Consider the following 25,082-nt stretch of genomic DNA (forward strand, 5'->3'; position numbering starts at 1 on the left):
AAGTTTTGTAGTACAATTAAGTATGACCAAATTAAAAACAAATTATCCTATTTGTTTACAAAAAAATTACATTATGTAGCTGCATTCCTTCAGGATTTATTTTTTTCCTGTACGTATGGATGCTGTTAAGTTTTTGTGCCAAACGGTCTGAGTGCTTATGCAGAAGAGGCAATAAAGAAAGAGGGTTTGTTCTGTTTCACATGTGAGAAACTACGATATGGTGCCTTTTACAGTAGTACTAGGTCAAAAGCTAAATGGCCTGCATTAGTGGTTTTGTTGTGTATCTGTATAGTTGTTTGTAAATTGCGCTGTGACGATAAAAACTATTGATTTGGACTTTCTTTTAATATTTCCAAATTCAAATATGTATGTTTGAAAATTATTTGCGTGTCATCTGAGTGTTATTATGCGTTCTTTATTACTTGCAAAGCATGACCCTCTTTCTCTTTTAAATCCATTTTTTTTTTCTTAGAATCGGATAAGCATGAACGTTATTACTCCCCTCTGGGTGATAGATGGAACTGTGAGGAAATGTCCAAAAATTTTTCTGACAGCAAAAAGTATAAAACGTGGAGAAAATTGTGGTTCTTTTTGGCCAAAGCAGAAAAAGAACTTGGATTACCAATAACAGATGAGCAGTTAAAAGAGTTAGAAGCGAATATTAACAACATAGATTACAATTTAATAGCAGAGGAGGTTATTATTGTCTTACTAACCACTTATTATCTTTAAGAGGAGATAAATTTTATGAAGGAATTAAAAAGGAGGCACGATGTGATGGCCCACGTTTATGCATTTGGCCAAGTGGCTCCAAAGGCCGCTCCTATAATCCATTTGGGTCTTAATATTTTAAACTTAATGATATAAAAATATATATTATGCTTTACTTTATGTCTCCCAGGAGCCACTTCTTGTTATGTGGGTGATAATGCCGATCTTATAATTTTTCGAGACGCCTTAGACTTATTGCTAGTGCGACTTGCTAGGTTAATTTAACTTTTTACTTTATAGACTAGAAAGTAATTTTATTTTTTTAGCCTACTTGACCAGATGTGCAAGTTTGCGGTGGAGTATCGCGAACTAGGGACTCTTGGCTTCACCCATTTTCAGCCGGCCCAGCTTACAACTGTTGGCAAGCGTTGCTGTCTGTGGATCCAGGATCTCCTGAGCGACTTTAGGCTTCTACAACACGTACGCAACGGCCTGCACTTCCGTGGGGTTAAAGGCACCACTGGTACGCAAGCTTCCTTTCTACAACTTTTTGAGGGCGACCATTCCAAAGTGGAAAAGTGCAGCTGACTATTTATATTATTATTTTATTTGATTTCCCGGCTAATTTTTTTTCCCTCAGACTTGACGAAATTGTAACTAAGTTGTCTGGTTTTGAGGCTTCTTTTATTATATGTGGTCAGACTTACCCTCGAAAGATCGACTATGAGCTCCTTTCTGCCCTTGCTGGTAGCTACTAATAATTAAAAGACATGCTCCCTTCTTATTCCGGGCCGGTCAGGGATTGGCGTGTCTGTTCATAAAGCAGCGACAGATCTCCGGCTTTTAAGCCACCTAAAGGAAATGGAGGAGCCCGCTGGCCCCGAACAAGCTAATACTACCTTGCCTCTTCCTTCTTCCTCCTTTCTCGTCCAACCCACGTTTTTCTGTGGGAGCAGGTTGGCAGTAGCGCGATGGCGTACAAACGCAACCCCATGCGAAGCGAGAGGTGCTGCTCTCTGGCCAGATACGTGATGAGCCTGGCACAGAACCCGATGGCCACGGCTGCGGCCCAATGGTTGGAGCGTAAGTTGGGGTTCCTTCGTGGGTCCTAACGCGTGCTCTTCTCACTACTGCTTTAGGCTCGTTGGACGACAGCGCTAATCGCAGGCTTTGTCTTCCCGAGGCCTTTCTATGCACAGACATTGCCCTAAACACTCTGCAGAGCATCTTTGAGGGGCTCGTAGTCTACCCTAAAGTCATCGAGCGACACATTCTCGATGAGCTGCCCTTCATGGCCACCGAGAACATTCTCATGGCGATGGTGCGGAAGGGCGAAAACCGGCAGGTAGCGTGACTTACACGCTCAGAGCTTTCATGGTCTCCTTATTTTGTCTATAATAGACTTGTCACGAGCAACTTAGGCTCCTGTCTAGGGAAGCAGCTGAACAAGTAAAGATTCACGGCCGCAAGAATGATTTAGTCGAAAGAATTAGACACTCTTCCTACTTCCAACCCATTCATAATGACCTGGAAGAGCTTCTTAATCCCAAGTCGTTTATTGGTTGTGCTCCTCAGCAAGTGACCCAGTTTCTCGAAAAGGAAGTCTATCCTGCAATATCCAGCTTTCAAGGACACTTTAAAAATTCTACTTCTTTCAGCGTTTAAATAAAATTTTACAAGCATCGTTTACGATTCTATATTTTAATTACGATATTGATACTAATTTTGCCTAAGTTTTGCGAAAATGTTTTACCAAGTTATTGTTAGAATCGCTTGAATCGCTTGAATTGCATTAGCCTCCTTTCGGCATTGAGAGGACTATTAAATAGCATGGACTCTTATCATTTTTTAAGTTACTCTTGTCAGATTCGATGGAATTTAAATTTTTAGCTGGTAAAACTCTTTTTGAAATTCGAGAAAAATAAGCAAATACAGAACTACTAGTTTACTAATTACATTTTTTATCTACGTTGTTAAAATATGTTACAACTCTGATCTAAAGAGGACATTTTATCCCCATTCAAGCCTTAAGCGAAGGAAATTCTACCAGCTAGTAAGGGAAAGCCTCTTTTTTTTAAAATTATTTTATATGAAAATAATATGTAGTAGTAAGAGGAAATAATTACGCCTCAAATATACGGCTTATTGAAATAATTATAAGAAGAAAGGGCGGTTGAGCTTCGCATAATAACAGTTCCACAATCTGCTCCGACCAATTATTTTAACTCCCGTCTATAAGGTAATCATGTATTGATTAACCATCTTGTATTATTTAGCCAGTTATCTTTACTAGAGCAATAATAAAACAATTAACATGTCAGTAAAGCGTTGGGAGTCTTCGTAAAAGAAATAGAAAAAAACAGGACGCAAGGCTTTTAGGAACCACTCTAGTAGGCAGATCATAGGAGGGGGGATTCAGAACAAAATTTATAGGCTTAAATTTTAGTAAGCGTTTTGTAATAAGCCAACTTTAGCTCAGTCGTATGAAGGTTATTATATTAGCTAACATATGCATGTTTAAAATAAAAATATGTAGTTTTTTGCCTTTTATCATCTTTTACTATCTCCCCAAAGCTAAGACTTGACAGGTTAGTTCTAATTTTCCACGGATAGCAACAAAAATTCGCAAACAAACCTGTTTTTAAATTGAACTAAACCTTTAAAATAGAGAAAAATTTATCAATTTTTAGGCTTTTAGGATCTATTGTAGCCAAAAAATGAAGTATTCTAGTAGAGTAAAATAAACTTTTTTGTGTTTTAAATATTTTTATTTATGAAGTTGACATACTATACTACAGTCAGGTCAAGATTAGAAGAGGACTTTTATACTGTTTAATCTAATTCACAATTTTAAATATATCCTCTATGCCCGGGAGGCCGTTAGGGCAGTGAGAGGGCGTTGTGGCATCCTACAATGAGTGTAAGTATTCGCGTCATAGGTTATGTCTCAAATAAATAAATCGTTGGATGATAACTCTTCACAGAAATGTGACGAAAAATGTTCAAGAAGCGTTTCCAACTTAAAGTCACGATGCAAGTGGACACCCCAGACAAACCATGGGGCACCTGTAATTATTCGCAACAGTCGATCATGAACCGCTTGAATTCGCTTTATGTTTAGTTGACTGCTATGCGACCACGCCACGGCTGCCTAAGTCAAAGTCGGCCGTATAATATGCAAATAAAGCTTAAGTTTGTTACTTATTGAGAAAGAACTCCTTTTACACAAGAGGGGATAAAGTTCTTTAATTATTAATTAACTTCGCTTTGTTGATGAGGTAGTCAAACGTGATAGCACCACGAGATTGCTTGTCAATCTAAACAACCAAGTGGCTTCTGTGTATGTTGTCGTTTTATATCTCCTCTTGGATAGCTTCGTTCTTAAGGGGGTTGATTGTAATTCGCCACTTATCAATCCATACCTCAGGTGGGGAAACATACCTTTAAACGTTTTAAAACCAGAGGGAGATTTGGAGCAGGCATAGACAGGTGCCGTCCGCAAACTGTGACAAAAAAAATAGACTCAGATCTGGGTATGTCCGACTTGTTTTTTAAAACCACATGAGATGGGGGTCAGCAGCGAGCCTTGTGGGGCTCATAGCCAATTCTTTTAAAGATGAGCTAGCTTTTCCCACTTTGACATAAAATATTCTTTGGTGCAGATAAGCCTGAAGAAGCAAATGAAGATAACCTGCTAGCTTCAGAATAGGTAGTTTCATTAAAAGCACAGCGTGCCATACCCTGTCGGAAGCTTTTCGACTTCTAAAAATAATGCACATGTCGACTTATTGTTATTAAACCCTTTTGTAACGTGCTCGGAGGAACGGAAAAGCTGCTGCGTAGTATAGCGGCCACCCGAAAGCCAAACTGAAGCCCTGGTATACAACCAGTACTCTCCACAAACTTTCGCATACATCCAAGTGTTACAGCTTCAACTATTTTGCCAGTACATGACAAAAGGTTTATAGGGCGCTTTCTTTAGAATATGAAGAACCCACATTTAATTTAGGAATGCACAGGACTGCTGTCGTTTTCCATTCTTCAAGAAATGTACGTGACTCAAAAAAATTGTTAATAAGTGTAACTAAGGCTGATATTGCTGTCTCGGCAAGTGTTTAAGCATATCATTGTTTACGCCATCAAGACCTGGTGTTTTTTAAGTTCACAAAGGTTTATAATTGATCACACTTCTTTCGTATCGGTATATTTGCAAGTTATATTTTATGAACTTTTACTGCGAGTAGGGCTATTTTCAGTCTCAGGAGCTACTTCTTTAGTAGTTATGCAGTGACTAAATAAACTTTACACGAACATATCCATCTTAACTTTGTAGTCATAGGTCGGTTTCTGTCTTAAGGGCAGAAGGATGAGGTTTTTTCGATTTCTTATAGATTTGACAAATAGCCAGTAGAACGTTGGGTATCTCGAATTTTTAAGTTGGGCAACATTCAAAAGTTTCATTGCGCATATTAATAAGGCGTTATTTGACTTTTTTGTCAAGTTTGTTAAGAATTCTCTTCGGGATCCTGAAGGTTACGTATTTACGTTTTGCCACCTTCTTAAGTTGAGGAAATATTCATTTCCCTCAGGTAAGCATGCTTTACGCGAAGAGGACGTTACTTTAACGGAAGCCGTTTTATGTGCTTAGATAATTGTAGATCGTTGAGGGTAACTGATAGAACCAAAGTTATTAGATTTTCCTCGACTGCTTCCGCAATCACTTTTTTAAATTTATTCCAGTTCGTATACCTCCCTATGTAATTCAAGTGCTAAACTCTTGATAGCCAAATTCGTAAACCGCAGAAACACACTAGCGTGGTTAAGTTAATTAGTATGTTTTTTGTAAGGCCAAGTCCATCTGAGATCCCTTTTGTAGATGTATGTCTCGGTTCTAAAGAACCGGAAACAAAAGAATTCTCTTTTTTTAGCGTAGTTTAGAGTTCAAGTCCGTTAGGATTTCCCACTTTCGAACCTTAATAAAAGATTTTCTTGCCCCCTTAAGGTGGGCCTTCACTTTTTGTGGGAATACTAACCAAAATAAGGTCCAGATCTTTAGGTAACAAAGGTAGTCTCGAGACTTATATGCAGAAACGATTACCAAGCCCTCTTGACCTTAAAAATTGATCTTGACAGCCACTGCTCCAATAAAATTTGAGTTGACAAGCAGTATTAATGAGTGAGCCATCTGCGTTTTAATAATGGTTGCTCCTCCTTTTTCTCGTGTAGGGCCTGTCATGCTGGTAAAGCAAGTGATTGGGAAAAATTGAAAAGATGTTCTGGCTTTAAGTGGGCCTCACTTATTAAGCAATATCAATTTTCTGACAATTAAGAAAGTTTTGAAATTCTTTTCTGTTGCATAAAAGACTCTCGCGTGCCAAAATAACATGCGAACATATATAAGCTGACGATGAGAGGTCATCATAAAGACTTAAAAGATCGTTTAATATTCTTGCCATTGCCGAAATGGTGGTTCGTGTGTTATTTAAATAATGCTCATAATCTTTTAACTTTGGCTTCATGTCAGCGGCAGATTCTTAGCTCTTCTTGCTGACTGGTCGAATTACTTTCTGAGTAAGTTTTTCTTTATTATGAGTATTCTTAAAGGAGGTGCAGGTTTCTTTTAAAGTAGTTGTATACTGCTTTTGTAAAAATTTTGATTGGGGTAATTGCGTTAAAAAAATTTAAAAGATTAATGGTTTACCTTGTAATTTTAAGTTGAAAAACTTTATATAATTTTTAAGTTATGTAAATTATATAAAATTCTAAGGTTATGTTTAAAAAAAAAAGGTCAATCAGTATGTTGATATTATTTCTACTGTTACTTTTTTGTATTTATATTTGGTGTTTTTTTGGTAATTTGGATTATTTTACTGAAATTTACCTCATTTCCAGGTGATGACTAATCTTATAATAAGACTGGACAAAGCTACTTTACAACTTGAAATTACAGAGCTTCTTAAACTTTAAAAGACTTCTTTAGTGCGCCAGCACCTACAAGCTAGTTGGTTGGCTAAGGGGAATATACCTTTCCGATCTTTACGTAGATTTTCTTAAGGTTATAAACAAATAAAATTTATAGTATATATTACTGAAAAGTGAGCCGGTTTATGTAAGGTTAGGATGAGATAATCATTTAGCGCTGATCACTGCTTTTCACGCATTCCACTCCTGTAGGCCATAACAATAATAATGACAACTGTGAGATGGAAAGTTATGATTGCATTGCCTTTGGACACAAGAAACCTTGTGACCTTAACTTTTTTTAGTAAGGTTCCCAAACAGTTTTTTTCTTCTTCCATCACATTACATATAAATAGGGATGTATGCACAATAAACAGGCCTTGAACGACAGAATTGTCAATGCTTCAGATGTTATTCATTCGGACACCGAAAAATATTACTTTTCTCTGTCTCGATGTGTGAAATGCGGACAAGGCCATGAATTTAAAGTTTGCATTAAGAAAGTTGTAGGAAAACCTACCTACCCTAATTGTCGGGAAGACCACCCCAGCCAGATATAGAGGTCGGAGTTAACTCTGATAAATCACGTGCTCAAACCGCGTGGCACATACCATGCGTTTTCTATATCACATGTCCTTCCACGTGATGTAGTAGGTGTTTCTACGTCTGTCCCGCATTTTGTACATCTTGTATTTCTTCCCCTCAAGGTATAGATACCCTTCCTCTACGGGGCAGCAAACCGATCGCTCCTCCTCTTTTTTCTCCGTCAGAGGGTGGATTTACTCTAAAATGCCCTTCTTAGGAATGAGTTTTTTTCCTAATCGAATTCCTCTCAACAAACAAGATAACCTCATGAGTATCACGTCAACCTTTATATAATAATGACAGTGATATCTTAAATATTAATTTATGCTTATAGTAATAGTTATAACAATATTAATAACATTTACAATTATTTAAAAGTGACAACTTTTTTTTTTTACAAATTAATAAGGTGAATAGTAACTTTTATAGCATCTGAAATGACCCCTATTATATACTTAATTGCGGGTGGCCTTGAATCTCCACTACGGCGTGTATCTTCATAAATAAATAAATAAAACAGACCTTGACACCTTACTATTCTGCTGTTAGATCAAATGTCAAAGGGGACTATGAATAAGCTGTCTCGTCAACTCGGTGATAACCTTCGGTTATTTCCTTGGGCGATGACTAATAGCGTTAGTAGTGATGTTACCAAGGAAATCCAAAAACATAGCAACTGGCATCAGAGCCTTACAATTATCGACTTATCAGCCTTTTGTCGATAGTTGGTGAGGTAGCTGAAACAGTGATAGTTAATCGCTTAAAGGCTGTTGTGAAAACGCTGGTGGAATTTCAATAGAATTTCAGTCTAGAATTCGCAACGGGCATTAAACGACCCTACTAATTCTTCGCCCAACCGAGTGGATGACCAGAGAGCCTTTAAATTTAAGGAAGCCACCGGTGCTGTCTTTTTCGATGGTGAGAAGGCGTTTGACGGAGTATGGCTTGGCGCCCTGCGCAGCAAGCTACATGCTCTAGCGATATCGCGCGGCTTTTGGAAAGTTTTCAAGTCGTACCTAAACGGCAGAGTCTTCAACGTTCGTGTGGGTGCTGCACTGTCGCCGCCCTCCCTATCTCGCAGTGGGAGGCCAGCAAGACTTTCTTCCATCACTGCTGCTCTTCGCACCCTACATGAGCGATCTTCCTCTGCCAGTCCACCATTACAAACTGATACGATGATTTATTAATCGTCCAAGTCACCCGTTTTACTATGTCAGCCCCTACAAATTAATCTCGACGCCCTTGTAAGCTGGTGTCGTCGACAAAGAGCAAGGTGCCTCTTATTACGAAGAAACGCCATGCGTTAACTTTCAACGACAAGGAAATTTGGTTTTCTCAGGTAAAATATCTAGGGATTATTGTAGATTTACGCTGTCGTGGCGTCTACACACCTAACTTACGTGGAGGCGAGGACCAGAGCAGCGACCCAGATACTATATTTTCTAGTATGCAGCAAAAGTAAAGTTTCGTTGAGCAAAAGACTAAGGCTTTATGTGCTGTGCATTCTGCCGATTATGACATATACATCTCTCGCCTAAACCTACATTTATCGGCAATAACGTCTTCGCTTTAAGTGCGAAAAAACAAAACTGCAACAAACGCGCATTGGTTTGTAAGCAATGATACACCACCATGAACTACAAATTGAGCCTCTGCTCACAATCTTTAAAGATAATGCCGTCGCCCTATACGCACGGATAAATGGAAAAGCTAATCGCCTTTTAGCGAAAGAACTCGCTCACAAATTGAGGGGCGGCGCACAATACCGTCGTCCGTGCGACGTACTGTAGCACGACGGTTAAAAGCTAAGTTGGGGGTTGAAAAATGAACGTTAAGGACACATGTTAAGATAATAATTTTACTTGCACTTGTGGACGACTAAAAAACCTGTTTGAGAGCTCGTGTATATTAAACTCGATCAAGCACCAGGAAACGCCATTTATACATAAATAAATAGACACAGAGACCTCAGTATAAATTTAAGTTCATTTCTTATATTTCATTTTGTTTATTAAAATTAACCGCATATGTTACTTTTTTGCCTTTAAGAAAGCAAAGGCCTCTGTTTTTCTAGTGTTTCATAATCTCTTATCGTATTGTTAAGTTTTGGAGTTTTCTTATTTTTATAAAAATTCCAATTCTTATTACTGAAATATTTACCTTAAAAGCAAAGTCTACATGGTTTAAGTTTTGTATTGTAGCTTAAACTGGTGTTATAAAGTTCAGCATTTTTCGAGATGAGCTGCCCCTCGGGCGTATTACTTTTAAATAGTTTTTACAAGTCATTATCCAGCAGACCTAAACTTTATTATATTATATTTACTTAAAAACCTTTAGAGGGACAACCAGGGTGTTAAAATTGTCTAAAATATTGTCTTTCCTCTGAGGAACACTTTTTAAAGTGCCAGTTATATTGCAGTAGGCTGAAAGTTCAAAGCAAACTCCAAAACCTCCAAAACATTTTTACCTCGTCTTATTTCTTCTACTAAAAAGTTAGAAGCACGAATGACTTTTACCATTGCTTGTTCCCTATCAAACTAATGTTAGGTGTATTTTTATAGCTCTCATATCCTTTATCTATGTTTACCATTAATCCCAATTAAATTACTTATATGAACTTTAGAATCTTGTTGTTATCATTAACTGTTATGACTGTTACAAATTAAAAAAGACACGAAAAACACAATATGAAACAAAACAAAATCTTGCCTGCCCCACTAACACTAGTTGGGGTTACGAGAATTCCATGTGATAATGTACATATCTTTTTAAAATTAAGTTCTTTTTCTAATAAACTTTATTAAAACATCACAAACTTTAGATGGCAGTCTACTAGAGATTAAATCGTGTTCTTTAAAAGAGTGCTTTAGGTACCCCCTTAACCCAGGTTAGTATTTTAAAGTGTGGAGTTAACAGGCCGGGAGCCCTCTAGAATAAATATTGTAAACAATGTTATATAATTTAATAAAAAGAATTACTAGACTTTAATGTAATATAATAAGTGTAATCGAAGAATTATAGCACTTTAAAATTTTATTTGATAATAGTAGATTTTTTCTCTAGGAGCACCAAACCAACCTTTAAAAAAAGCACGATAAAATAAATATAGTAGCAGCGCATGCAATAGGCTGCATTTATATAGCACATTCAGCCCTGGATTCTTGATGCCATAAACGAAAGTTAAAAAAATGTTTTTACACTCATACTAAAAGGATAAAATTTTATAAATTTGGTAAGAGCAGACCAATTTAAACAAACTTTATGTGGATATGTAATTTTAAACGTTGGTGAAGGGTATATATACAGATCGAAAACCAGTCATCAAACAGTTTCCTGGCATATTTATACTCCTATTTAATTTTACTAGTACTTTTCTTATGCATGCATCTTTATATGTATACACATCTATTTGCTACACTGCTATCTATTAGTATTATAATCAAAATTATTACTACTATGCCGGTTAACTATTATGACTCTTCTTTTTGCTACTGGTTCCTATACCTTGATCGGTAAAACTAGACACTTTAATTTGTTAACATAAGTTAGTATAATTAAATTACCGTTTGTTAACTGTTACTAATTTTTAGTGCATAGAAATCTCTTAAAAATACCTGTCCTCGACTCGTATAACATATATTTGGCCCTAACTAGGTTCTGTGTCTATTAGCGTTAATATAGCCCAAGATTTTTACAAGCTTAAAAATGCTTAAGTAATGGTCGAGATCATAACAGGGAGAATTAAATTTGCTCTTCTAGTAGGAGGAGTGGCGTGCTTCCTCATACGTACTAAAGGTAGTTTTTAAAATTATCCCCACATTTATAAATAAGACTCCTGTTTGTAAAAAGAAATATAGTTATTAGCTCGGAAATAGTACATTGCTTCTTTATCTGTTGGCATATTGTAGGATAAATACGTTTTCTCTTTAAAAGTTGTGCATACTTCATGCTAGAAGAACGTGAAAGTAGTTAGTGCTGGAGTGCAAAAACTTTTTCCATAACTAAGATGCTAGTTCTAAGTGCAATATATATATGTCTCAAGTTTGCGTCCAGCTCCTCCGATTTTTTTTTTTGTAAAGAAAAAACCGTGTAGACCTCAGCCAATTAGGGCAACTTTGCAATCGACAATTCTTTATAGTATGGTGCGTAAATCTGCAATAGTTGAGAATACCAGTATATTGTAATATAATAGCAAATAGTTTGAAGTCAGCATTATTGGTGTGTAATGATAAAAATGAAACCTTCGTTTTATAAAGTATTTAATATAAGGTTAAAAAAATACTGATTTGTAGAGTAAAGACAGAAATTAATATAATAAAATTTTTTAAAAGAACCTAAAAAATAACAATTAAGAGGACAACTTTATCAGTTGCAACCAAAGTCCTCTCTGTTTATATTTTAAGATAGATTATACCATATAAAATAAACTCAAATAAATAGATTGCCTTGTAAATTATGATTGTTTAACACGTTCTAATACAACGCTTTAAATTTTTCTTAAAATAATTTAGGTGAAACCTTGTAAGACAGTACTCGGTCCTTAGTAGCACCACTGTGGGCCCAGCTTTTGTGTACTTTAATTTTAATTTGCTTTCGAATTTCTCCCCTCCTCGAGGCCTTCATTCGCAGTTGTGACAAATTTTATTAAAAAACTATGTGGTGCTATGAGAGGAAATAAAACTTTAGAACCAAATTATCGTATAAGCAAAGCCTCAGGAGACCACGACAAAAATGTTTACAAATGCGCCTTCTCCTAGAATTTTACAGTCGTCGGACAATCATTATCGCCGTATGACCACATCTCTACAATATTCCGCCTTTGTGCCCACTTCATTACACTAGCCATTCCAATACCACATTTCATAAATTTTTAAAGAGCCCTCGTGAATCACAATACTTCTAAAATTAATTCATGACGGTAAAGTGGGATGTCAGTTTTCTAAATAACTTTACTTGGGTTAAATAGATGGTTTTATCTTCTACAAAAGCGAAATGTTGGCACACAAGCAAATATTTAGTTTCTTTACATGAAGTAGTTCCTATAGTTTTTTTTTGTTCAACTAACTTTACTTGTAGCCTACGTATTTTTGGCTCCTCATTCCCCTTTTCTTATAAAACACGCAAGTACAGTTCAGCTCAAAATCGTAAACCACTTTATGTAAGTCCACAGTCGAGCTACCTGGATCATGAATTTCTCAAGCAAAAATTTTTTTACAACGAAGTTTACGAGGAGAATTTTAATTACCTAGTTTATAAAATTAATAAGTTTACATAACATTCGGTCACCTGATAATTTTATAAAGGTGAATACTACTTGGAAGGGCCAATTCTTTTATTCCGTAGTTCCTGATCTTTCTAATTTGTTAGTTTCCTTTTTTAAAGAAGGAAAATTTTCGGAAGCGTTTCGCTGTTATGGAGAATTAATATTTAGGAAAGAAGTAGGTTCTACTATTTTTATATACTTGGATCGTCATTAACTTTTAATTTATATAAAGATACCTTCCAGTACAGCTTACAGCAAACTTATAGAAATTTGTTATATATATAAAGGTTTTGATTTTTTATAAAATGTATTATATGCCTTGTTCATTTTATTGTGTACTCTTTTTAAGATTATAACCTTGGAAATTTATTTGTGGAGGAAGCAATTAAAGTTAAAAATACAGTGAAGGAAGACCTACTTTTGAGCATCATAAAACTATACTGTCTTTATCCCGGTTCGTTTATTAACGCCTTGGTTGGAGGGCTTATAACGCTTGGGTAACTACAGTTTTTCAGGTCCCAAAGATGCACTCGGGCGTTTTAAGGGGCTCTGCTTAGGAAATCGTGCAACTTTCAAATCATTCACAATTAATCATTTTAATGTTGTGCTGGAGGCTTTTTGCAGTTCAGGCAATGCCTACGACTGCCGTCGATTTTTTAGTTTTATGATTAACAAGGGTTACTTGCATTCTCTTTTCCTTGTGAAGTTAAAAGTTGAGATCCTTTTTAAGGTTATAGGCCTAACGACAGGTCGTGGGCTTTTCTCTTTGCGTCGTACCGTGACTCGCCGGGGGGCCCGACCGAGCGCTTGGCTTGGGCAAAGTACCTGGAGGTTACCCCTGCTCCCTCTCCTCTAGTGTTTTCCGAGTATATTCGAAACATTTCCCGCTACGACATTGGTTTTCCACTGCTGCTGCGCTTGTTTACGGCCGTCCTACCTTGCCTTTTCGTAGAAACAGCGTTACAATTGGTACGAACGCACTGCCACTCACGTTTCTCTGTCCTCGAAGTATCTGCCAATGCCCGCTTCGATGCGGAAACATATATTCTGGCGAGCTGCCCAAAACTCTCCTTGTATGAGCTGAAGCTCTCCTTGTTTCCTACGGCAAGAATGTTTGCTGACCTACTGATGGTTTTGTTCTTCTTGTATCTTGGCGGACTTTTTTTTAGTCGTTTTTTAAGGTTTGCCGGCAGCACTTGGAACTTGGAAAACTTGACAGCGTGCGACACGCTTATGAAATATTTCTGATCTGTAAGAAACTCAACATGCCCAGCCCCCTTCTTGTGCTCGGTGACTTTGCTTCCTTTACTTAAGATCTTCGGACCTTCACTATTTTTTTTTTGATTTTTCAAGGTTTAGTTTGCTTTCAAAACACTTTTTTCGATATTAAGCGCTCTCGGTGGGCGTCTGAGCATAATTCTGCCGTGTACTTTCTCCTTAACAGAGTTGTGTGCTTTTTAATACGAACTTGCTAATAGAGACTATTTTGTTACTATCGAACTGGGCGAGCTTGTGATTAAGTATCCTACAGCCGCAGCACTGACTATGTACTTCGGTACACTTGTAAAATGTGTTGAAGCCGCTGGTGGTTTGTAATTTACTTGCACTTACAATATTAAACTTCACAATTCTTACACTTAGAGCAATGTAGTGGTTACCCTTTTCGAAAAGTTTTTCCTTTGTTAAACGAATTAGAAGATGCCTTATTTATCACCCCTTCGAGTTTGGAGTATTCTTCATTTATATCGTTTTTTATCCGATATGTTTTTTTGTTTTATTCCACGTCGTCCTACTAGTCCCTGGGCAGCATACTTCGGTTTCAGGCTTCGTTATGCAAGACGATACGGGAAATTATTGGAAACTGTCGGGAATTTACTTAGTCTCCTGGAGAAAGCCGAAGCAAACGGCAAGTCTTTGTTTTTTTTTCAGTATTGCCCATTCACTTTTCCTTGCAGCTATCTATTTTTCCTCCGACAGTTACCGGAGTTTTTGCCGTGCCATCGCCAATACTGCCGATGAGGCAGTTAGTAGCGGTACTTTTAAAGTTGCCTTCCAATTTTTTTATTATAACTCGTTCTCCTTCGCGACCTATTCAGAAAATCTTGACTCTTTAAGGACTTTGCAGCAACACATGAAGAGATTCGGGAGTGTCGTTCCCCGCAGCACACCGGAGCATCATCCCGGTCTTGCCTGGTAACCTTCTTCGGCCTGCTTCCACCCTTTTGATGCCTTCTATATGTATGAGCGGTTTTCTCAGGGCCGAGGCTTTAATTAAAGTTCAGCTCTACGAAGAAGCCATCTTCGTGTTCGAAGAAACGCTCGGCCTTCAAATCCCCGCCGCGGCAGGCACGGTGGCCTTCCTCTGCGCTTCCCTACAAAAAGTGAATCTTCTCACACGTCCGCTGTTGCTACATACCTTTCGGTCTTTGCACCTGCTGAGTGCGTTTGCTCTCCTCTCTTCTCCAGCATCCACACAACCTTTTGTTCTTATTTTTTTTATTAGTTTTTGAAGAAAACAGTGACCTTGAAGTTTTTTTAAAGGAACTGCTTCCGACTTGTTTAAAAGTGCATTTGTATACGTTTTCTTGAGTTTTCTATAGAGAATTTTAACATAGGCAGGCTTGGAGAAAGAAGGTTTGGATTGTTATTCCCGCCTTAAAGATATGCACGGCTCCGAATTTTCTTCCAATTTTTTGTCGAGCATGTTGATCTATGCCAGGTGACTGCTTATAAGTAAAAAACATTTGGACTTATCCTTTCAATCGCTTATGGTTAGCGAGAACAATTATTTGGAGCTCGTGGATCAACTACTTAGAGATGCTCTTGTCAGTAGCCATAATCTTTCCATACATTCCCACTGCGCCGTCGCTGATTTATTTGTGCGGCTTTCTCTTTTCGTTAGTCTTATTCGATTTATTGAATTCTTTTAGAATTCAATTTTTATTATCTTTTCTCTTGTGAGGATGAATCTCGTGTTCATCTTTACGAAATTATCAAAAAAGTAAGCATTCTTGCTAAAGAAAAAACAGTAATTTGCGAAACTACACAGACTTTTTATGCGCAACCACAAAAATTGCTGACACAAACTTTTAGCAAAGGAATATTGTTTCTTCTTACAGGCGGACATTATGTTGATGCGACATTGCTAATAACTCACTGCGAGGAATTGTCCATTTCGCTGCATTCTGAAGTTTATAGCGCTTATGTCAACCTAATAAAGGCTCTAGGCAACAGCAAACATATTGCAGTGAAAGACGAGACGATCGTGTCGGAAAGGCAATCATCTGGATTTCGAGTTATAGAAAGAGAAAGCGAAGCTCTAAGTAAGGAAAAGTTCGATATTTACAAAACGCAGATTTTAAAGAAAGCCGCTAGTATGCACAGTGAAGTTTAAATGAAGCAGTGTTAATAAAAAAAAGATTATTTTTATTATTTTTAAGTTCAATAACTGTCTTATTAGACGATATTATAAACTTTTTATTTGCATTCAGTGTCCATAATGGTCTCAGACCCAAAAGAAACCTTCCTTTTCTTTAAAATTTTTTAAATTAAAGTAAGGAGGCAAGATAAGGGGATGCGTATAAGCACCTTCTTTGGATCTTTTGGGGCAGCTCCTAAAAGCTTCTCTTCTAAACACATTATCTTTTCGTCTATTTTAAATAACTTTGATTCGACCTTAAAAACATTAGTATTAAAACGTACTCTTAATCTATAATCTATTAACACAAGAATTTAACCAATTACTTTGTCTATACGATGTGCAATAATTTGTTGTTCTTCAAACATTAGAGTAAGTGACGGAGAAAGAGTTTCTCCGTGTGGTCCATATAAAGTTCTAAATGCAATTTAAAAAATTGTTAACAAATGTATTTATTATATAACGCACTCTTTGCGAGAGATTTCGGGTTTAATATCTTTTCCATTTTTACATTTTGGTGGTTCAAAAACGGTTTCTTCCTTAGGAGTTTCAAATACTTCTGGAGGATTTGCATCAAAACTAACATGTCTTGATAATTTGGTTTCCATAGTTTAAAGTTAGAATAGCATCTGATTCGGCTTCACCTGATATAAAAACGAATGCGTTATTTAGAGTACTTAAGATAAATAGGTGCGTTGTACGTAACAACCAACTACATAAAACGGTTAAAAAATTTTTATAAAATTTAATACTTCTCTCCTATGGGCCAACTTTTACAAAAGTAAACAAAATTACCTCTTAATAACGTTTAAAGTCTGACTCGGACGGCTAATAAAAAAAAATGGTAATAACAATCATCGACCCTATAACCATTTGAAAATAAATTTAACCTACCAATAATCGCTGCACAACTAAATAGTAACTAAAATTCATTGTCAGAGCAGGACTACGGAATTTTAGCAACTATTGCCCCAATTTGAAGTTGTCAATGTTCCACAAGCCCAAATACATTACATGTATTACATGTACGCACTATAGCGAGTTAAGATTGTTATAAAAAATCGTAATTCTTTTGAAGTTATAAAAAAGAGTTAATTTTTTTTTAATAGAATAAATACTATGTTCCTATATTTAATGCAAATAATTTTCTTTAATACCTTTATTTTTCGTAAGATTACAGTATGAGCTCCAGTTTCAATAGTTAAGCCAAGATCAAGGCGTGATATTACTTTGCACATAAGTTTAATAATTAAGAAGCTTATGCATTAACTCGAAAGGGTGAACCTATTGTGGTAGCAATACGTGACTGCATCTTTCACGTGTTCTCATATATAATTTCATTGAAAAATAGATTACATTGCGTACAATAAATGAAGAGGACCTTACAATTTTTTAAGAAAATATAAATTTGCCTGTTGCTATAAACCCGTCTAGCACCACCAAACATTTTTTACTGCATAAAATTCCAGTATACACCCCCTATGGCTTTTGTAACTGAAAGTATCTTCTTAAGGTAGTCATCCTGTAAAATCCAAAAATCCTTCCAATGTTTTGAATTTTCTCTGGTTCGCTAAAATTAACTTTCCCCTTAAAAAATCAGGCTAACCCGGACCTCAACTTTACTTGCAAAATTTTCTTTTTGGATTGTGCACTTTCCTTATTAGGGTTCTTCTAATCTTTTAAAAATCTATAGTATAAACCGGAACCATTCAGAACAACGCAGCCCGTTTTCAAACAAAAAATCTTTGATTTCTTTTAAAATTTGCGTTTATATGATTATATCCTAGCGAACCTTAACTGCCTTCTTCGAACTTTTAGCTTCTACATTCAGGATGTATAAATTTATATTAAAAAAAGTGATAGATGTTTTTGTTTATTTACACGACAAAAGTGCATATTCAGATTTATTTTAAAGAGGCCTAATGATCTTCTCACGTCCTTTTCGTGTGTACTTACTAATTTATAACGGGGTACTTGCAAGTATTTTTGTAAACTCAAAATTTAAAATATATTAAGTTGAGTTTGTTCTCTTTTCTGTTGAACCTTTCCTAACCTTATTCCGCTCTGCTTTGTCAGTTATGATTATTTACTTTCCACAAACAAATTATGTAACTTACATACAAATAGGTTAGAGTATCTATAATAAAAAATGTAGAATTTATACGTTATAAAATAAATGAAGTCGACATTTTTTAAGGAAAGAACAAATATTATTAATCTTTTAAATAATTCATTCTTCAAAAAAAAGCTTGTTTGCATCATAGATTTTTATTAAGGGCTCATAGTTTTGTTAGGGATAAATTATGGAAATTGTGTATAAGCTAGCAAGTACCGAAGCTTAAGAAATGTGTTATTTAGTACTTAGTTAAATTCAGGAGTTCTTAAAAAGGTACACTTTTATTTTAATTTTTTTTACATATAGTACTTTAGATACACTTTCTAGAGATTCGACCTTAGGAGAAAAATGCATTCTACTGGCTAAAATTAAGAAATTCTGTAAAGAACCTTAACCCACAGTCTTCCCCTGTTAAAATGAAAGCAAAAAAGGACAAAAAATTCTTTCAAGACTTATTAACTTTACTCAATTCTTTGACTACTTAAAGAACCATGGGGCTGAAGAAGAAGATCAAATTAGGGCTACTAATTGCTTAAATTCCCTCCGACAGTGCTAAGTGAAAAGAGTTACTAAAAATAAAAACAGATGATAACAATAGTAATAATAATAATATTGATCATATTTTCATATTATCCTGTTTACAGTGTTGTTTGAGATGTTTTATAACATGTGTTTTAACTAAGGAGTACATTTAATTTTCCGCGAAGGTTCCTCATGCAATTTTTTTGGTGCGTACCTGAGCTTGCATGAGGATAAACGGGCCCGTCCCACATTCGACTTCTGTTCAGAACGCAGATGCTACGCTGGAAACATGAGCCGCAGAAGCTGATGCAGCGCGAGAGAATGGACTTTTGTGTTTATAGCAAGACTTATCATCTACTCGGTGTCTCATTCAAGTCTACAACTTCCCGGATCAAAGGTAGCATTCACAACACGATAATTCTTCCAGATCCGCAAGGCCTTAAGGCATTGGGTCTTTTCTCTGCCTGAGTGATCGGGGCCTGCAGACCTTGATGCCTTTATTATATACAGCCCTTCAGCTGTTTAATGTGGGGCTTTAATTGCTGGTGTTCCCCTTAGAATAGTCGGTTCGGAATCCAAAACTACCGAATACCCGATGCACCCGGACTGCGCAATGGGAGGGCCGAAGTGTCCAACGCACACAGAGAAAACGGGACAATAGACGTGTTAATTATCGTCATTACAATAAATATTCATTTTCCGTAGGTAATTGAGGTTCTTTAAGTACTTTTTTTTCGATTACCTACCCTTCCTTCTTGAATTGGGCTCAAAGGAATTACCGAGGTTGTTTACTAGAACATTTTACGGACTGAATTAATATTTTTACGTTATTTGAGACGAACCTATTAACATCTCTGGTCTTAAGGAAGACCCCTGCTCTCCTCACCTTTTCTCTTTTAAATGAGGCAAAACAAGGCTGCTAAGCGTCATGAAGGACGCCAAGTTGTTTGTCTGGAAAGATGCTTAATATCTGCAGCTTGAGTCACCAGTTACCATTTTTAACGCAATGATATTACCACTTACCAATGGCTTACACCACACACCAGTCGTTTACTGATGTAAGAGGTCAGTTACAAACCATGATAGAAGTTGAGGGTAGGGATAAATATATATATTCAGCACATGTTACGCACAATCCTAAATGCTTTTTTTGAGGAGTTGAAGACACTGGTATGCGAAGGTCGACGCTTTCTTCGAGTGCTCTTGGCCTTTTGACCCGTTGCAGAAAAACCAACCTATACAGGTACGATCGAGCACTTTAAAATGCCAATTGTAAAAAAAAAATTAATTTTTTTTTATCGCTTGGCTCGCTACTTTGAGTTTATGAGCGTGACTGGGCTAGGGAAAAATTTTTAAATAAAATATATTTTCTTGACTAAACAATATTTTTTATACTTCGATCACTAAATTAGATGGTGTCATTTCCAGGAGAACACACATTTCAAATATTGTAAAAGTTATGTGGTCGAAAATTGATTATATTAAGAATTAAAATATTGAATAATTAATAAACTTCGTTAGATAAATGTACTCTCTTAAACCGGATTCTATAAAGATTTATTTTTATATATAAGGAAGGCAATAAAAGAACTAGCAAGGCGCAAAAAATAACTTTGGAATATTTACAGTTTCCAAAAGCGACCCTAGTATACTGAAAGAAGTTGTTGCGTATTAGTCGGAGTAATAACCTCAAGTGCAGGGGTTTTTAAATTCTCACAAAAACCTCTATAGATAGCTAAACCGAGATTATGATTATTTACCAAGTAACTATAACCCTTTGGAGTCAGCGTTGCTAACGAGCTTTTAAAAAAAAAAATTTGAGGTACTTCAGAATATTCTTAGATTAAAAATTTTTAATATACCCAAATTATTTATTATTATAAAATGGGTAAAATAACCCAAATTGAAACCAAAAAGACGATTTTAGCTGAACTTTTTTTAAAAAAAAATTTAAAAGAATTTCTAATTAAGACTCATAATTGCATTAAAAAAACTACCAAACTGAAAGAAGATATTTTATAATAATTATCCTTAGTAGTCTTTGTTCATTTTTATCTCTCAAAAACTGGAAATGTTCTTTAATTGGTTAAATTCCCTTCCATTTTAATAGCCAGGGAGGCCGGGCTGGCATTGGTGCCTGCAGGGGTACCCAGGGGTCCTCGGGTTTAGTGCTTGGGGCACGTAATAAGTGCTCGACAACGAAACACACCTAACTCTGCGATTCTTACCGAATATAGGGGTACTACCAGCTATTACAGTATTCTTTAAATGTTGTATAGTTCGGAATTGCCTTGTAATGAATTTTAGTTAAAAGTTACGAATTATCATTCACTGTAGCACAAAAAAAAAGATTTTATATATTAACGCATATACGCCTTTGCAAACTCTAGGTTCTAGGTGAAACTCGATTATAATTACACTGAAAGCTTTATACATGCGAAACATTTAAGAGCAGTTATAATTTTAAATATGGAACTTAGATCCCATAAGGTAAACATACCTCCAAGTAATAAACTTAACAGCAGTGACTACTGCAGCAAGAATAGCACAGAAACCATGAGCGGTAATGAGGTGGATATCCCATGGTAATAATATTAGTTTATGGGAACTTGGTAATTTCATTGTCCACATACAAAACGAAGTTCCCTTAACTTTTTATCACTGGCGCCTAGGAACATGTTTCGAAGCGATTACTGAACTATTGATACCGCCGTTTAATAAAAATATTTCGGATACCCATGAATCTACTGTATGTGACTATTGCCAAATAGCTGAGAGTCGACAGTGAACTTAGCGCAAGAAAACGTTGGAAGATACAAGGGTTTATGTAATTGTGCACTTCGATATTCGGGATTCATTATCTAAAGCTTACGGTGAATTATAGGTACGCTTGTCTTCTGTCTGTGTTTTTAAAAGAGGGACTACCTGGTGATTGCTGAGACAAAAGAGTAATACTTTCGAAATTATACTTGGTTACGTCTACTATGTAATACGCCCCTTTAAAAGCTAAGCTGATCTTAGATGATGATAGTGCAAAAAAAAATTATTATCGAGGACTCGTTGAGGAATTAACCCCTAGAGGCGGGGCCTATAATCCACCCAATGCCCCACATCGCATTGTAATTACTCATTTAACATGATGAGAGGTTGTTATATATTCTGGATACCGAAGTACCTATGGCGAAAAGCTCTGTTATACAGCGCGCAAATTAAAAATTATCTAACCTAATCGTATCATCAACTCTACTGTTTATCAGTTAATTCACACACGTAAGGTAAAGATAATGGGCTTTTGTTTTTTGGAGCGGAAGCTCTTACTCAGGATTATGCCCCGAGTGGAAAATTTTTTTTGAAGATTAAGGTATTAAGGAATTTTTTGGTGTTAATTTTTTAAGTATTCCTATGACGAATGAGCTGAAAGAGCTAATCCACTTTATGCTCTTCACTAACTATTCGCCTAATATGTTTAATTTTTTTTTGCTTTTATGTTAAAAGCTTATTTGTTCTGAAACATCTACTCTATTTCTTACTAAAATTTAGGACGAGTTTGCTTAGAGAGCTTATTTTAACATAGGTTGATGAGAGTCCCTTACCCTGCCGCCCCAGGAGTAAAGAAAAGTTTAGAATTTTATAATTACGAAAGATATAAATGTCGAAATTGACCAACTCCTAAAGAGTGCAGCCCACAGTTGGGTGTAGTTAATGCGTTATAAGTTTACAACAAGGCTCACCAATAAATTCAAGAAGTCTACTGACCTTAGAGGTAATCCTTAAAGGTTAAAATTAATAAAACCATGGTTTTTCTGTAGCAAGAAAGCTTAAGGACTATCAAGGTTTTTAAAACTGGAATTTAAAACAGATACCATATAGCACGAAAGGAGCTGTAAACGCACTACAATCCCAGGCGTTTAGTGATCCCGAGATGAAAGCCTTAGCCTGGGATGTATTTATCACCAAAATGTTATAACCCTTGTCTTTCCTAGTGAGGAGTGCTCTAAAGAAAAGGCAGATTATAATTCCAGAGGAAACAAAATAAAATAAAGTGATATATTTCTGGGTTTCCTAGAAGCGCGATGGAATGTGAAGATCTCGGCCATGAAACTGGCATTTGAAAGAAATTTTTTTAGAAACAAAAATAAAACCCAAACCAACATATCCGACTTTGAAGGTTGGTTTAATTTTTGATCGAAAGCTTTTTATATTAGTGAAAGCTACATTCCAGAAAGAATGAAATACAACAGATTTATCTGTGGGTTTTCGGTAGACAACGTTTGGATTACCTTAGAAGCAATATCCTCATGCAGTAAAACTTCATGGAATGCGATGACTTTGTTATCCAGGCTGAGGCATGGCAGCTCACCAATTTCTCCTCAATGAATTTAAACGCCCTGGAGGAGCTCTTAAACACATCTTCCCTGACCCTAACCTCCTGGCCGAATAATGATATTTTAAGAAAATCGTAAGAGGTAACTACCTGAGAAGCGAAAAATTGGGTCACAACAAAAAAAATTCCTACTACAAAGGAGAGAATTGTCTTATCTGTGGGAAAATTGGCCATAAAAGACAAACAACCCTATACACACAGCGAAGTACAAGAGAAACACTGCTTTTTACCTCAGCATCTAATACACCTTTTCGATAGTATAGTATTTAATAATAATGCTCCTAGTGTTATTAGCAACCCTTTAGATTAGTAATTTTGTTTTTTGTTTTAGTTTCCGGTTTTAGTTTCAGTTTCCACCGCCCTGCAGGCATAATGATCTGCCACTAGCAAAGAAGCCGGAAAAGGAAAAAAAATCAAGTTGCTCTTATGAAGCGTTCATGTCTATATATATGACTTGCTTGTGCAATAATTTTACACTTTTTAGATTAAATACAATAATTAATTATCATACACAATATTTCAACTTAAGAACTGCATCGTAGCATAAGATTAATTACCGAGAAATCCTCTGATTAAATAACTATAATAGATCCAGGTGCTAGCTGCCACGTGCTTATAACCCTAAAATTGTTAAGAGTTTTATAAAAATCGATGAACCAGTGCAAGAATTGAAGAAGATTTCTAATGCATGAGAGAAGGGTCTTTAGCTGGAAGTAGAGCGCTTCTTATCCCCGAAGCTAAATCTAATATAGTAAGAATGGGAATGTTATGCAATAAAGGAACTGCTTTTAGTAACAAAGTAACATTATTAGTGAAAACATAAATTTCTACTATACTTTACGAAGACTACCTTTAAAAAAAAACGCCAAAAAGAAGGAAAATAGTCTTATTATCAAAAAACTGAGACTGTTGGCACCATATGAACTAAGCGCTAGAGTCACGAAGCACCGGGGCACAGTGGACAAACTAAACTTGACTAACTGATACAAGGATGGGATTTAAGCGCACGGATATAAATAAAGACATAAAGTGCAAAATCTGCGCAGAAGCTAATATTAGATAAGGAAAAGTGAAGAGAAAGAGTAAGACAGATTTTACGTTCACCTAGACGTCTGCGAGGAAATTGATATGGATCTTTACGACCCTTACCCTTACCATTTGAGAGAGTAAGATGACCTATAACTGTGGAACGCAAAAAAACGCGATTGGTGTGGGTACCCCTTGCTAAACATAAAAGCCATATACACGATGTATCGTTGAATTTTCGGATACCATTTTAGATTTTAAGGGTACGCGATAACTGAGGAATTGAATTCCAGGCTACTACAGCTTTATCTTCAACTGAAGCTAAATACGTAGCTCCCACCTTTTTGTATTCGCAACGTAAAATGGATGCTAGAAGTGTTTGAAGAGTTAAATAAGTACTTTGGGAATTTCGTTGTTAACATTGATAATCAATGAGATATGATTATTGCTGCTGGTGTTTCCGGAAGCAAATCTAATCATATTTGCCTTAAATAAAAGAAATTCTTGGTGGTAGGGAGGGAGGTAAAACTTAAAGTTGTGTAGAAGCAAAGTATACTTGCCGGCATCGTCACATAAGTTATTTGCGGAGGCAAACTTACAAAACTTAAAAATATATGTTATCCGTGACAAACAAAATACCCTCTTAGAGGATAATGGGACGTGTTGCATAAAAAAGCGATCTTCGGCGTAGATTTCTTTGATGACCCCTATTGTTATCTCAACGATAATTCATAGAGCTGTATAACAATAACAATAATAGAAGTAAAACAGGTTTATTATACTTTCCCCTTTTCTTCTAAAAATTAATTCTGTCTCTTGAGTGCGCATTACAGACATCTATATTTGACCATAGATAAAATTCCTTATTCTACCACTCCTATATATTGTAACTTTAATAACCCCTCGTAAACGTGGTCCATAGATTCTTTGTAGTTTATCACCTGATATACTTAGTGTAGTAGCCGCAAGAGTTTATATGAGATATCCGGTTTCCGTTATGAAGTTAAAACTTAACTATTTCTCTATTAAATATATTTATCCATCCTCTAACACTGGACTTAGTGATCGTACCTAAAACACTGACGAATAAGCGGAG

General features: G+C 36.0%; 3 protein-coding genes and 1 long non-coding RNA gene across 9 annotated transcripts; 3 read left to right on the forward strand and 1 right to left on the reverse strand.

Moving 5' to 3' along the window:
• Positions 1–222: 222 nt before the first annotated feature.
• Positions 223–2,376, forward strand: LOC135121523 (adenylosuccinate lyase-like). Its single transcript, XM_064045828.1, has 10 exons — positions 223–270; positions 473–696; positions 754–838; positions 902–986; positions 1,038–1,289; positions 1,352–1,458; positions 1,511–1,599; positions 1,668–1,794; positions 1,851–2,056; positions 2,113–2,376. Exons 1-10 carry the CDS (start codon positions 255–257, stop codon positions 2,374–2,376), a joined length of 1,455 nt encoding a protein of 484 aa, XP_063901898.1. The 5' UTR covers positions 223–254.
• A 10,534-nt stretch (positions 2,377–12,910) lies between these two features.
• Positions 12,911–15,914, forward strand: LOC135121511 (uncharacterized). The gene is made up of 16 exons (XM_064045814.1): positions 12,911–12,974; positions 13,036–13,197; positions 13,251–13,418; positions 13,473–13,651; positions 13,702–13,810; positions 13,874–13,946; positions 13,999–14,108; positions 14,162–14,249; positions 14,317–14,426; positions 14,476–14,553; positions 14,617–14,713; positions 14,778–14,959; positions 15,024–15,085; positions 15,136–15,239; positions 15,297–15,417; positions 15,483–15,914. Exons 2-16 carry the CDS (start codon positions 13,185–13,187, stop codon positions 15,912–15,914), a joined length of 1,926 nt encoding a protein of 641 aa, XP_063901884.1. The 5' UTR covers positions 12,911–12,974; positions 13,036–13,184.
• Positions 15,915–15,925: 11 nt separating this feature from the next.
• LOC135121512 (uncharacterized) lies at positions 15,926–16,800 on the reverse strand. The gene is made up of 5 exons (XM_064045815.1): positions 16,734–16,800; positions 16,407–16,582; positions 16,265–16,355; positions 16,109–16,195; positions 15,926–16,051 (listed from the first exon to the last, which is right to left on the reverse strand). Exons 2-5 carry the CDS (start codon positions 16,544–16,546, stop codon positions 15,998–16,000), a joined length of 372 nt encoding a protein of 123 aa, XP_063901885.1. The 5' UTR covers positions 16,547–16,582; positions 16,734–16,800; the 3' UTR covers positions 15,926–15,997.
• Positions 16,801–18,199: 1,399 nt separating this feature from the next.
• LOC135121510 (uncharacterized) lies at positions 18,200–20,044 on the forward strand. Of its 6 annotated transcripts, XR_010279024.1 has the most exons (8): positions 18,200–18,327; positions 18,382–18,651; positions 18,738–18,973; positions 19,135–19,359; positions 19,413–19,564; positions 19,623–19,671; positions 19,735–19,819; positions 19,989–20,044. It is a non-coding gene; the product is annotated as an uncharacterized LOC135121510 (long non-coding RNA). The 6 variants fall into 6 exon arrangements; XR_010279021.1 differs by having other exon boundaries at positions 18,738–19,359; positions 19,732–19,819; XR_010279020.1 differs by having other exon boundaries at positions 18,738–19,359.
• Positions 20,045–25,082: the final 5,038 nt, after the last annotated feature.

The sequence above is a fragment of the Zophobas morio genome, unplaced genomic scaffold (genome assembly GCF_036711695.1).
Source record: "Zophobas morio isolate AGI-343-1 ecotype UQ-CSIRO unplaced genomic scaffold, CSIRO_AGI_Zmor_V1 ptg000600l, whole genome shotgun sequence".
NCBI classification, from domain to species: domain Eukaryota; kingdom Metazoa; phylum Arthropoda; class Insecta; order Coleoptera; family Tenebrionidae; genus Zophobas; species Zophobas morio.